Genomic DNA, 13,650 nt, shown 5'->3' with positions numbered 1-13,650 from the left:
GCAAGGGTTAGAATCACATGACTGCCTTTCTCCCTCTGCAAGGTAATTTGTCCTCCACTTATATATTTGCCACTTTCCTAAAGTTCAGGGCACCAGGAACCCCGCACTGAGGGCAGCAGAAATCACCTTTGTGGGGGGGGGGGGGGGGGGAGATTACTGCTTAAATCTGTCATCCAAGATGTACTGTTTCATCATTTCTAACTAAGCCCACCTCTATTTTGGATTCACTTCCAGCTAAACAAACAGGGACAATTGGAGCTCTAGGGAATTAGCAGTCCTCTTGAGTGTGGGGCCCGGCCTATATATTTTTTAAAAAATTGTTTCACTAATTGAGGCCGTCTCTTGGAGCATTCCCAGCTCAGGCATCTGCTGTGTTGTGCAAACCTAATTGAGCTGGCTGTCCATACTTTCTCATCCAGGACAGACCATGGAAATGAATACATCTAAATACTCATAAAAAGTGTATTTAGAAAAAATCCAGAGGACATTAATTCTCCCTGCTTGGGTCCCAGTTGCACTCTGCCAGATCAGAGAATAACGTCCGTCTCAGAAGGTCTGCAGGAGTTTAGCCTGGTCCTGGTGAACTTGGGAGTTCAGTGGAAGTTCAGGAGCCTTCGGCCCCACTTCTGCGTGGCTTTTGCCTCTTGTTTGCGAGCTCTCATCTCTTCTTTGTCCTCGCAGCTCTCTGTTCTGAGTGCTGGACTGAGTGCTTGCAAAGAAGAGTGCTGCTATTTATTCTTTGAACGCCCCTGCCTTGCTGTGCCTTTTGCTCTCAGAGAAATATATATATCATACTTGTATCCTGGCTTTCTTTTTCTGAAAAACAAAATAAAAACCCATATCTGAAGACATCTAACCCCCAGAAATTGAAGCCCAACCTTTCCACTGTCCTTTCCTGTCCTTCAGTGGTAGCTAGTTATTGATGTGTCCCAGCAGAGAGAGGCCAAGTGGCCATTGGCCAGAAAAGAATCATGGAGCGAGTCACATTCTGTCCTTACCTGGCAGTGGAGAGACCATGGTCACAAAGGTGGTCACGAAGGGTGAGGCTTATCCATTGCACTCCAGGTGTGTTGACCCCTGTGATTTCCCTAAATGTAGGAAACTTGACTGCATAATTTGTGGTAGTAGGAGAAAATTGAGAGCCAGCGTGGAGTAGTGGTTGGGAATTGTGAACTGTAATCTGGTGAACTGAGTTTTATTCCCCGCTCCACATGAGTGGCAGACTCTTATGTGGTGAACCAGATGTGTTTCCACACTCCTGCATTCCTGCTGGGTGACCTTGGGCTGGTCACAGATTCCACACCTAGGGAATTCTTGCCCTGGAGGAGCGTTCAGACATGCAGTCACCCACCCACATTCAGAATTGTTACAATCCCAAAAGGGCTCTGCCTTATGAAACTTCCATTGTGGAACTTCTGTTCACCGGAAGGGACACCTAGTCCTACCTGAGAGGTTCCCCTCCCCACTGCCCAATCCTTTAAATTTCAGCCCAGACACCTGCACACATACACATCCCTGTATCATCAGAAGCAGAAATGAGGAACAAACCAAATCTGACTTATTTCAGAAGAGTCTAGACAAGAATGTTTAGTAAGGTTTTTACATACAACCTAGGAGTTTGAACTATTCTTTGTATCTCTGGGGAACAGAATACACGCAACAGTTTCTGATGCTCAGTGCTGTGTGTTTCTAGAGCATCAGGTGATGTCTGTCAGAAGAGTTGCAACCTAAAATCGTGAGGTGAGATGTTCCTGCACATCCCTGTCTGTTTTCCTGACCTTAAAGTGCTTGAGGTTATTTTCTCACTGAAGGGTGCCATAGAAACTTGGAAGAGGAGGCTCTTATTCGATGTCGGTCTCTGTAGCTCAGGGCTGGTTTTTGTTTGTTTATTTTTAGGTACCACTCTAATATGGTGTACCAGAATGGCAGCATTGGCTCTGACGAAAGCGTAGATGCAGGCTACTACCTGCCTCCACCACAGCTGGATTCAGTTCCGTCATCTCCTCCTTCGTTCATGGAGGACAGTCTTCCTCCACCACCAATTGAATTTAGGTAAGTGACAAGAAGTGAAAGGATGGTTAGTTGGCTTGGGCCTGGAGTCCTCCAAGCCATGTGCTGAATTGAGACTACAGTGAGTATCTCCAGTAAGCTACTTTGATACTAGGACACGAGGCATAAGGGTGTCACCCCACACTTGCTTGCCAGATAAAACTCCCCTTTCATTTGAGAAGCGCACAGATCATGGGCAGAGAGAACAGATGTGGCAGAGGACAGTTAAACAGCTGGCTTCGTTGCAAAGCAAAAAAACAACAACACACAGAGCTTCCTCCATGTTTCAGGAGCTGGCAAGATCCACCAGATTGGCCAAAGGAAGAGGTGTGTTGCTGTTGCAGTCAGTGCCGTTGTTTCTCTGTCAGGCTCAAGACTTTTTCAGCTTCTTAAGGCTTTACACCATCACCTTCATACTTGGTGGAATAGAGCTTTCATCTAGGAGGGGGAAATGTGCGCTATGTGAAAATGACACTTTTTACAGGGATGTGTATGAAACAAATTGAACTTTGAAGTGTTGTGAAACAGGTTGAACTTTGGTTCACCTTAAAATGAAGCATTTTATGACTGAAGTTAATATGGAGAATAGGCTACTGTTTTATGAAAAAGACTGGTCCTGTGTATTCTAGACTTCTGTATTAACTTGAGGTAACTTGGCTGAAATGAATTATTAACTTGAGATAACTTGGCTAAAATGAAGTATTAACTTGGCTAAAATGAAAGCTAACCCCCCCCCCCCCCCCCGATGGATTTTGGAGTAATTTTTATTTTCCTCTGGCTCCCTCCATGGGAAAATGCTGTCATGGAATGTTCTGGAGTCATGAGGTTCCCAGACAACTCCATTTTCTGGAACTGGTTTTAAAACCATCCATATGGCATTGCTGGCTTTTAAGCCAGTTATGTGTGGAACATATCCCTTAAGCATCCCAGAGAATCCTTCCAAAAGCCAGCCATAAGATGCAAGGCAGGACATTAGACCATTTTGCTTTAGTCAAATATAGGAGGAAAAATGGCAGGAAAAGTTGGGGAATAGTAGCTTTCCTTTGCTGATGGTGGATGTCTAGAACTGTGGTCCTTTACAAAACTAACAGGCATCCCCCTCCCCATCTCTCTCCCTCTCTCCCCCTCCCTCCCTCCCTCCCTCCCTTCCTCCATCTCCACTCCAACAGCTATCCAGTGCACAACCAAAGTAGTTCCGGAGGGCTGAAGAAATCAGGCCTCGTCAGCCCAAGCCACCCTCCACCAGCTCCACCCATTGGTTCTCCACAGGGAGGCCGGCCGGGATTTTCACCACCTCCTGCACCTCCGCCACCACCGCCAATGACGGGGGTTCCTCCACCACCACCTCTTGCTGGCTTCCCAAATGTGGGGGTCCCACCACCTCCCTCTCCTCCTTCTTTTCCTCCTCACCCTGATTTTGCTGCCCCTCCACCCCCACCTCCGCCAGCAGCAGAGTTTACTCTTGCACCCCCAGCCATGTCACCCCAACAGGGTGGTGGCGCACCCCCACCTCCTCCACCCCCACCCCCTCCTGGGCCCCCTCCTTCTTCCTTTGGTGGTGCAGATGGCCCAGAAGCTCTTCCGCAGCTGGACTCAACGCCTTCCAAGTCAAAGTCCTCACTGCCTGATGTTAGTGAGGCTAGAAGTGACTTGCTTTCTGCTATTCGTCAAGGTGAGTCTTGTCTCTTACTGCTCATACCTGGCCTTGCGTGGTGTAGTGGTTAAGAGCAGGTGCACTCTAATATGGAGAACCAGGTTTGATTCCCCGTTCTGCCACTTGAGCTTATCTGGTGAATTAGATTATCTTGTGCACATGCCAGCTGGTGAATTAGATTATCTGGTGAATTAGATTATCTTGTGCACATGCCAGCTGGGTGACCTTGGGCTAGTCACAGTTCTTTGGAGCTCTCTCAGCCCCACCCACATCACAAAGTGTTTGTGAGGAGATTGTAAGGCCCTTTGAGTCTCCTTGCAGAGACTCTTCTTCTTGCCTTCTTGCCTCCAAACTCTTCTTCTTGCCTTCTGAACCTAGGTGTTTCTTTGTCCAGTGGTGGGGAGGTAGGATCAGGAGGTGCTTGAGGCTTCATCCGGTTAGACAGGCATGCGTTGGGAACACCTTCACTGAATCCAGTTGCCTTCCTCTTTTCACCTCAGGGTGGGAACCCTCTTTTGAATCAAACCTAAAGCTTCTCTCTCTCTCTCTCTTTCTCTCTCTCTCTCTCTCTTTCTCTCTCTCTCACACACACACACACACAGAGTGAGTGTGTGTGTGTATGTGTGTGTGTGTGTGTGTGTGTGAGAGAGAGAGAGAGAGAGAAAGAGTGTAAATTTCCTTGTGGAAATGCAGCACTTCAGGAGACACACATGAAGCTGTCTTTTATTGGCCCTTGGCCTGTGTTGTCTACTCTGGCTGGAAGCTGCTTTCCAGGTTCTCAGGCTGTGACCCTGTGACCCAACTGACCATGCCAGCAGAGGCTGATGGGAATTGTAGTCCATGAACATCTGAAGTGCCAGAGTTGGACACCTCTGGGCTAGGATGTAGGAGACCTGATCTGCCATGGGCTCTTGCTGGTTGACCTTGAGCCAGTCACCACTCTCAGCCTAACCTACTTCAGAGGGTGGTTGTTAGGATAAAATGGAGGACATCTCAGCCACTTTGGTCCCCACTGAGGAAAAAAGTGGAGGACAAATCAGTTCCCATCAGATCCTTTAACTGGATATGCCAGGGATTGAACCTGGGACCTTCTGCATGAAAAGCAGAGCCACACCACCTTCCTCAACGCTGTAAACCAGCCACACTTTGTAACAGGGTTTTTTTTTTTGGGGGGGGGGGGGCTGTTTCTATTTTGGGTTCTGAAGTGCCACGCTTAGCGTGGCCTCTGGGTTCTGTTAAATTGTGTGTGCCAAGCTAGCTCACGCAGCAGCAGTAGCGTAATACTTTCTTTTATTAGGGCTCATTGAAAATCCCCAAACAGTAAAGCCAAACAATTGCTGGCTTTTGTATTTTCAATGAGAGAACAGCTGATTTATCCCTGGATACTTCCAATGAGATCTTTTGCACAGCCTGCAAGATGTTTCCCTCAAGACTCCCTCGTAGTCCGAACAAGCCTGCACCAGCAGCACAGTGGGTTGGATCCAGACTACGTTTTCCATCAGTACAATGGAACTTTCTTACTGGCTCCCTCCTACAAACATCTGGGGGGATAGGGGAATGGGGCTGTGCAGGACACCAGGAGGAGGCTGTGCAGTGGCAAGGGGGACATCAGAGAGCCAGTGTGGGGTAGTGGTTAAAAGCGGTGGACTCTAATCTGGAGAACCGGGTTTGATTCCCCACTCCCCTACAAGAGCAGTGGACTCTTATTCGGTGATCTATATTTGTTTCTTTGTTCCTTCACGTGAAGCCTGCTGGGTGACCTTGGGCTAATCATAGTTCTTTAGAACTCTCAGCTCCACCTATCTCACAAGGTGTCTGTTGTGGGGAGAGAAAAGGGAAGGAGTTGGTGAGTCTCCTTATTGGAGAGAAAGGCGGGGTATAAATCCAGACTCCTCTTCTTACCAGTAGAAATTGCATTTATGGTGGATCCAACCCAGTGGATTGGTTCCTGTGGATCTGTTCCACTAGGACAGGGGTAGGGAACCTGGCGCTCTCCAGATGTTCAGGAACTACAATTCCCATCAGCCTCTGTCAGCATGGCCAATTGGCCATGCTGGTAGGGGCTGATGGGAATTGTAGTTCCTGAACATCTGGAGAGCCGCAGGTTCCCTACCCCTGCACTAGGAGAAGTGGTACCCTCAAGTGGAAGGGGCTGCCCTTGATGGAAGATGCTCTTCTAAGCATCTTGAATCAGTGTAAGGCTCCCTCTTCTTGATGACAGTGCCTCCTCTAGTGGGACAGATCCATGGCATCCAATACATCTTTTTCTGTTCTCCCCATCCCCCTGTTTTTTATATTTTGTCACCCAGCCTGGGGAAAACTCCTCTGAAACTTGCCCATGCATGACTTTTAACTGATCTTTATTAAGGTAGCATTGCATAACTGTTTCTGTTCGTGGTTTTTTCCCCCCCAACCTTACCATCACAGCTGCCTTCGTTCTCTTTTGTCAAGCTGGCTCAATGTACTTCCAGACACGGAGCAGCTCTTCCCTTGGGCCCTCCTCGCGGCCACATTAAATGTTGCTATTTCTCATAAGGGCCATCGCAGTAACCTGTTCCTCCCTCTCCGCTTCCCTCCCTAGGATTCCAGCTCCGCAAAGTAGAAGAGCAGCGTGAGCAAGAAAAGCGAGATATCGGGGGCAACGACGTGGCGACCATCCTTTCCCGCCGCATTGCGGTGGAGTACAGCGACTCAGAAGACGATTCTTCAGAGTTTGATGAAGACGAGTGGTCCGACTAGCTGCCCCTGCGCCACCCGGTCTCTTTGAAAGCAAGAGGAAGCAGCCACCCTTGCCCAGATTGCCAAAACTCTACTTGCTTATTTCTCTCCTCCAGTAACCAAAGATTGCTATACCAAGGGCTTCCAGTCGACCGCCAGCCTTCTTTCATAGACAGGACTTGTGCGCCCTCTCCAATGAAAGAGGGTAGCGGAAATTAACTCCAAATCTTCAGATTCTCAGGGCTCTAGAACAAAATCCGATGAATGATTTCTCTTGGGGGCAGGGGTCAATGTAGCTGCAGGCAAGCTTGAAAATTACAGGCCCCAATGCAGCCGAGAAGCATCCTTTCAAGCGGCCGCCATTTTGAAAGGCAATATATTTGCCGATGGCTCTTTTATTCCCCTTTGCATCACTATGCGCGGTATTGGAAAAGAAGCTCGGCAGCCAGAGGGTGAGTGGCTTATGTAGCCACTCAAATTGGGAAATGCTGCAAGGAGACAGGCTTGATTTTCTGTTTTCTGTCCATTAACAGTCTCTTAAGGGCTAAAATGGATGCTTGAGGAGGGTTGCCTTTTATTGTCAAGCAGCTAAACCCTCTTCAATCATTTGGTGTGGACCTCCAATACTATCTAAATGGGAAGAATGATGCAAAGACCACAGGATCCTACCAGCTTTTCCAGTTGTTCTTGTCCAGTTCTCTTCCTCACCAAAGTCCCCCCCCCCCTCATCCCAGGCAACAAAGCCTTTCCATTGGTCAAAAGGGGATCCCTCCTTGTTCTTTCACTAGCGAAAAGTCTGGTGTGATCCCCCGCCATGCCCCACTAACCCTTTTGGCCTTATTTCCATATTGTCTAGTTATTTGTCGCCATGTGAGCTGAATTGGGAGGTAGTTTTCCAGTGTTCGGAGAGGACCCAGAAGCAGCAGGCATGGCCTTGCGGTGTAACATGGTCTTGGAACCCTAAGCAGAGACCTCTGTGGTACTCTGGCAAAGTAGCAAATTAAAGTCATCGGCCCATGCTGCTCTTCCTCTCCAGACATCCCATGGAGGCTTTGTGGACCAAATTGGTCATTGATAATACATATCCAGTCTGCTTTTACGAGCTTGCTTTAACCCCTTTCCGAATCAGTTCTGCCTTGTTCATTACCAGACCAAAAAACAAAAATTCCCTCTCCCAGCTTGAATTGCGTGGGTGGGAGAAAAATTGCTTCGAGTGTGTGACGATAAAGCTGTAGATGATTTTAAATACGTAAAATTAGGTTTTACTTCAAATCCAGAACATCAGCATTAAATACGAATTCCTCTCTTTAATGAGTGCCTTTTGAAATGGCTCGTTTGAGCTTTCCTGTCCAAGAGCTGGTATGCAAAATAACCCAAGGGCAGGCCTTCGGATACAGATCCCAGGCTACTAGAGTGGGCCTGGATGACCCCTCATAAATAAGAAACCTGATTCTGTGTGTCAATAAGGGTACCTAACATCCCCTTTGCCAGTTTGAAACTCTTTGCCCTACATGACTTTTTTTCTTTTTGAGCTACGATATGTCTTGTAACTTTCTTTCCTGTGGCAAAAGCGAGTTGTAATTGGTAGAGGAGTCGTCGTGGGTATGGTGGTGTCCTTTGGGTCTTCTGCTTACAAATTTCCTTATTACATTTTTTCCCCAAAGGCTCCAGAGCTTTAGATGCCAGACATTCTTAATAGCCCAGGTATTGTTGGTTTTGGCGAAGAGACTGAAGAATAGGGGGTTGCTTTTGTCCGTCTGAGCTCAACACCCCAGCGAAGGTAGTGGGAAAGAGCTCACATGTCAGCTTCACCAGGGGAGCCCCTTTCCTTCTCAGAACATACTCAGATTCTGGTGCTTCGCTTAGGGGCACAGAGCAGCCGCAGATCTGTTTTCCTTGTTAGGCGGGGAAGAAAGGGACCGACTCGTTCTTGCTGGTGAGCTTAGCTGTAAAAAGCTCTCAAGAGTTAGGTGCGTAAAATGCTGCATGAGATTTTTTTTTTAAATGGCGCCAGCCAAACCATTTTCTTTCTTTCTTTTTTCATCTTTTGCTGTTTAAAAAAAATCTGTTAGAAGGAAGGAAGGCCCTGTGTCTTCTGTGATTTGGAACACAACAGTCCCATTCGCTAAGCACAGTTCAGCAGCTTTCCGATAATAAAATGCAGTGGCCTTAAATACCTGTTCTGCTCCTGTAGATCTTCCCAATCTGGGGTGTCAAGCCCTGCGCAATACGACTGGCAACTTGGTGCTCGCGTAACTGCTAGGGAATTGTGTTCGTATGTATGTACTTGTCGAAGGGAACAAACGGTGCTTCACACGGACTAGCACACACACATTCAGTTGACCTTCCTTTTTGTGCTTGGGAGGAGAGTGGCTCGTGTGCCTGTGATGTTGTGCCCCTCCCTCCCAGTGGTGTGCAGAATAACTGTTTCAATCCGAGTTGGTAACCAGCTGATCCAAGCCAGGACGTGGTGTGGTGTTCTTAAGTGATCCAGAATGAAAAAAATATGAGCTTCTCTGCAGATTAAATATTAATAAAAAACCAATCAGGGCACCTCTTTCCACTGTTAAAATGTATCTTGAGTATTTTCTCTCCATCGCCACCCTGGCTTCCCAGCAGTCCGGATCTCCCCCCCCCCTTTCCCTTTTCCACACCAGCTGATCAATTCCAGGTTCAGGAATCCTTCAGAGACCCAAAGGCCACAGAGAGGTGTCAGGCAGCCTTTTGGTAGAAACGGGGACTGCTTTAAAATGTGCCTGCTTTTGAATTCCGTGCCTGGGGGAAACAGGCTGTGTCCTTTTAACAGGTTGCTGTGCCTTCAGAGACACTCATGCAGTGCTGTCTTTGATTTTCTTTCGTATGCCTTTTTTCACCGATTCTGCAAGTGGACTTAGAAGAGCCTGGGATTGGGAATCTGATTTTTTTAAAAAAAAAATGCACCTCTTAACATGATTCATTTAATTGATTAAAATACTAACCAATGTTTTACTTCCTGTATAGGTGATTTTCGTAAGTGCCTTATTTCATATGACATGAATATATTTATGAGTAATTATTGCAAAATGTATCATAGAAGGTGAAGATCAAATGCTACCAGAGCCTCCCTTTTGAATCCCCCCAGTGGCTGATTTCCAATGCAGTCCTAAGCAGAGGGCCCATAACTTCAGTGGACTTAGAAGGGAATAACTCTGCTCACATTCTGGTTGGGGTGACATCATTAAAATAGACCCATCAGATAAGCCTTGGAATTGGTGTGGGATACAGTCATAGCTGGAGTTCCTTGAAGCTTTGCAGTGGGAAATACTGTTGGACCAAGAATCTAGTTCACAAACGCTCCTGGCCAATGCTGTGATCTCCCAGATTGAGGAGCATGTTTTCACATGTTTGCTGAAGACAAGGTGCTTGGTACTGTCTGTCTGCACATACAGTATGCCTGGTAACTGGCTGTCACAGACTCAAGACAGAACGAATTGGTCTTAAGACTGGATCTAAGGCCATTTCTGCATGGCCAGCTGAGCAGGGGTGCATTGGCATAGTTTATGCCAATGCACCCCCCGGGGCTGTTCTCATGGACGGTCCCGCTGGCTGCGCAGCCGGTGGCTCAGCCTTCATACCGGCTGCACTGCTCCCAAATGGCTCTTACCTTCTGCCACCTTCCATTGCGTTGTGGAGGCCAGGGGACACATGCCCCACCTGTGGCCAGAGTGACAGCTCTGGGGTCGGAGGCCAGGAGGCATGTCCCCTGGCTTCCACAAAGTGACAGAAGGCAGCAGAAGGTAAGAGCCGTTCGGGAGGGCCATTCACTCGGCACCGAATGGAAGCCAGCGTTTTCCAAAAACCTCGCTCCCCGGGGTTCAAAAATTCAATTTCGGGGGGGGGGGGGGACCACTGCATCAATTTGGCAGTGGCGTCTGTGAGAGGGTCCCCCCCAAATGGTGTTTTATCAGGCTGAAATAATTGATTTCAGCCCGTGCGGAAACAGCCTAAAAGTAGACAGTTCCATTGAATCAATAAATACTAGAATGACCCTGCCCTTGTTCAGCACCAGGGCCAGTAACATGTATGTTTCTGCTCAGCCTGATTGTCAGGTGCCGAATTCTAGTCAGTGAGGAGGGGCCTTCATGTCTTTGACCATCTTTAAAGTTGCCCTCCTTCAGAATTTGGCAGCCTCTGCTCGCGTTTTTTTTTAAACATTTCTTGGTAGTTGCTGTTTTTAATCCAAACTTTTAATGTGGCTTTTGTAATCTCTTTGGTTAGTCGTTCTGTCTCTCTTTTTCTTGAGGGACTGTTTGTAATGTGCGTGCGTGTGTTTTAAGGGTCCTTTTTACTGTGTAAACTTCAAAGCAATCATAAATTCTTTCTAGCCAAGTGACAGTTGTGTGTTTTACTTGGGGATTTTAGGGAGGGTAGCGTACAGTTGGGTAAAAGCAAATGGATCATCTTCATCCTGGCTGATTTCTTTGCTAAGACTGAGAATTGGAACGAATCATAATTGCAGTTTTTAAAATGTCTTGTTGGTGTGAGGAAATCCTTGCAAATAAATGCTTTGTTTTCAGTTGGGGGTGGATTGGGATGTTAAAACAGCCAGGAGCCAGCAGCGTGGGGGGGACTCAGCTCAGTGAGTGGCCCTCCAGAGCAATAACTCACCACAGATCTCCTGTCTGTAAGATCATAAGAATTGTGGATGGCTCATACCCAGGAGACTCAGTTACACAATTGGAAAAACTACAGAAAAGGGAGCAATGACAATTAAGGGATTGGAGCACCTTAAAAGGCTGAAGAGTTGGGACTTCTTTATTTCGAAAAGACACAACTAAGGGGAGGGTCATGATAGAGGTTGATAAACTTGCACATGGGGCAGAGATTGTGAAGAGAGAACTTTTTCTTCCTCTCCCCAAATACTAGAACTTGAAGGGATCCAGTGAAATTGCTGGGCAGTGGACTCAGGGTAGACAAAAGGAGATGTGTCTTTACTTAAGTAACTAAAGGGTGGAATTTGCAACCATTGGCTGCAAACGAAGATTGCGTTAAAAGGGACATGTTGACTAAAGGAAGCTTCACATTCAGAGGCCGAAACCTCTAAATACCAGTGCAAGGAGGCACAGTATCAGGGAAAACCTTGGCCTCTATGTCTTGTTGTCTTCCAGAGTAACTGGTTGGCCACCGTGTGGGACAGGGCGGCAGAATAGATGGACCACTGGTCTGATCCAGCAGGGCTCTTCTCTTTTTATCTTCTGTTAAGCATCCTGTCTCCAACAGAAGACCGTCAAGAGAAGTTCATGATGTCATAGCTATACCCTGTTTTCTGTCTCTGGCAATCACAGAGGCTCAATTCAACTTGGCAGTTTGATCAGTGGATCTTAGCAGTGCCTTCTAATGCATCTGCCTAATTCTTAAAGAAAAAATGTGTGTTTCAGACACCTGCAGATTGAGGAAAGCAACCACCTCGTACTGGAACAGTTTCTAAAAAGCTGCCTTTTACATGAGATCATCATTGGAGTCTTGACAGGCTAGGGCCCATTCTAAGACTCGATTTATTCCTTACGAGCAGCAATAACTGGAGGATGCTTGTCCTGCACATAATCCTATTAATTGCTCATCCCTTACAGGAGTTAATGGGTGAAACATAAATGCATCCCGTATTGCATTGTTTTTACCATTGTTTGCTTTCTCCAAGACAGGCTTGTGGGGAACTTTGGGCACCAGTTGTTTCAAGATAGAACTTGGCACTCTGGGATTCATATATTTTTCAGCATGAAGAAATCCTGTAGCTTGAAATTAAGCAATGACTCCGAAATCGTATTTCTTTTTGCATCCTCTTTGCCAGCCGTGTACATTTCGGGAGAGAGGAGCGTGGCCTTGGAACTTTCCAGCACTGGATTTCTGAAAAAGAAACCTGTTGCTATGAGAACATGAGAATGCAAGAAGCTGCAGCTGCTTCCGACCCATGGTGCATCTAGTTTTGCATCCCTCAACTGATTGTGTTCGGTCTGATGTTCACAAGAAGTAAGCAAACCGGGCAGGTGACCCTCCACCTTCTGTTGACGTCAGCATACTTGGGAGACTGTGTCTGATCATAGAGGTGCAGTGTTATGTAGGACCAGGGAGTTATCTGGGTTCAAATCCTACTCAGCCAGGAAGTTCACAGGGCAACCTTGGGGTAAGTTACAAGCCTGTGATGTAGGCTAAACCAAGAGTGAGGATGAAAGAAGAAGAGTTTGGATTTTTTTCCCCCTTTCTCTCCTGTAAGGAGACTCAAAGGGGTTTACTATCTCCTTTCCCTTCCCCCCCTCACAACAAACACCCTGTGAGGTAGGTGGGGCTGAGAGAGCTCTGAAGAACTGTGACCAACCCAAGGTCACCCAGCTGGCACGTGTTGGAGTGCACAATCTGGTTCACCAGATAAGCCTCCACAGCTCAAGTGGCAGAGCGGGGAATCAAATCCAGTTCTCCAGATTAGAGTGCACCTGCTCTTAACCACTACACCATGCTGGCTCTGGACAGTGTGTACTGTCCTGTGCTCCTTAGCATAAAAAAGCAGGAGCTAAGTGAAGTTGCTTTCTAGTACTCGCCTAGTCACTATTGATAGTTTTGTTAGGAGGAGAACCATGGCTCAATGGTAGAGCATCTGGTTTTACATGCAGAAGATCCTGATTTCAATCTTTCAGCTAAAAGGGTCAGGTAGGAAAAGGTGATGTGAAAGACCTCTACTCTGGAGAGCTGCTACCAGTCAGTAGAGAATACTGACCCATTGTAACATTGGAGCCAACGTGTCAACGATCAAGCAATTCTCAGAGAATAAATGGTCTTCTGCGCAATGGAGAGTTAAAGGGAGCTGTTTCTGCTCTACGCAATGTTGATCTGTCACTTTGCAGCATTGCCGGAATGACTTTGGGGCTTGCTGTTCCTCAACGATCGTTTCTTCACTTGGGTGTAACTTACGGCCGTTGCAAGATTCAACAAAAGTTCCAGGGAATAACAGTCCCAACTCTGGGCTGCTTTTGTCACTGAAAACAAAAACAAGGGAGACTTAAAAAGAAAGTTCTGCAAATGTGTACTCGGGTCAAATTAGCGAGGAATTCAGTCATGCCATTCTGAGCTGCTTCTGATGTTGCCACTTGGCCTCCAAAAATGGTGCCCGGTATGTGCAATTCAATAATTCTTCTTATGATCCAGGATCAACAAACAAACATAACGATGATACATAATCTAAAATCTGCATAAAGCAA

The 13,650-nt window shown here is 47.0% G+C and overlaps 1 protein-coding gene and 1 non-coding gene across 3 annotated transcripts in view; both read left to right on the top strand.

Moving 5' to 3' along the window:
• The window catches only part of WASF2 (WASP family member 2), a 57,737-nt gene extending 46,948 nt beyond the window's left edge, over window positions 1-10,789 (top strand). For both annotated transcript variants that reach the window (XM_048500248.1, XM_048500247.1), the window contains 3 exons: window positions 1,897-2,052; window positions 3,219-3,721; window positions 6,285-10,789. In XM_048500248.1, the coding sequence (XP_048356205.1) occupies window positions 1,897-2,052; window positions 3,219-3,721; window positions 6,285-6,442 (817 nt within the window). In that variant the 3' untranslated portion in view covers window positions 6,443-10,789. The remainder of the gene's footprint in view (window positions 1-1,896; window positions 2,053-3,218; window positions 3,722-6,284) is intronic.
• Window positions 991-1,146, top strand: LOC125435967. The gene has a single exon (XR_007244951.1). It is a non-coding gene; the product is annotated as a U1 spliceosomal RNA (small nuclear RNA).
• Window positions 10,790-13,650: the final 2,861 nt, after the last annotated feature.

Source organism: Sphaerodactylus townsendi, linkage group LG06 (genome assembly GCF_021028975.2).
Source record: "Sphaerodactylus townsendi isolate TG3544 linkage group LG06, MPM_Stown_v2.3, whole genome shotgun sequence".
Taxonomy (NCBI): domain Eukaryota; kingdom Metazoa; phylum Chordata; class Lepidosauria; order Squamata; family Sphaerodactylidae; genus Sphaerodactylus; species Sphaerodactylus townsendi.
This window is presented reverse-complemented; position numbering and strand designations above follow the sequence as displayed.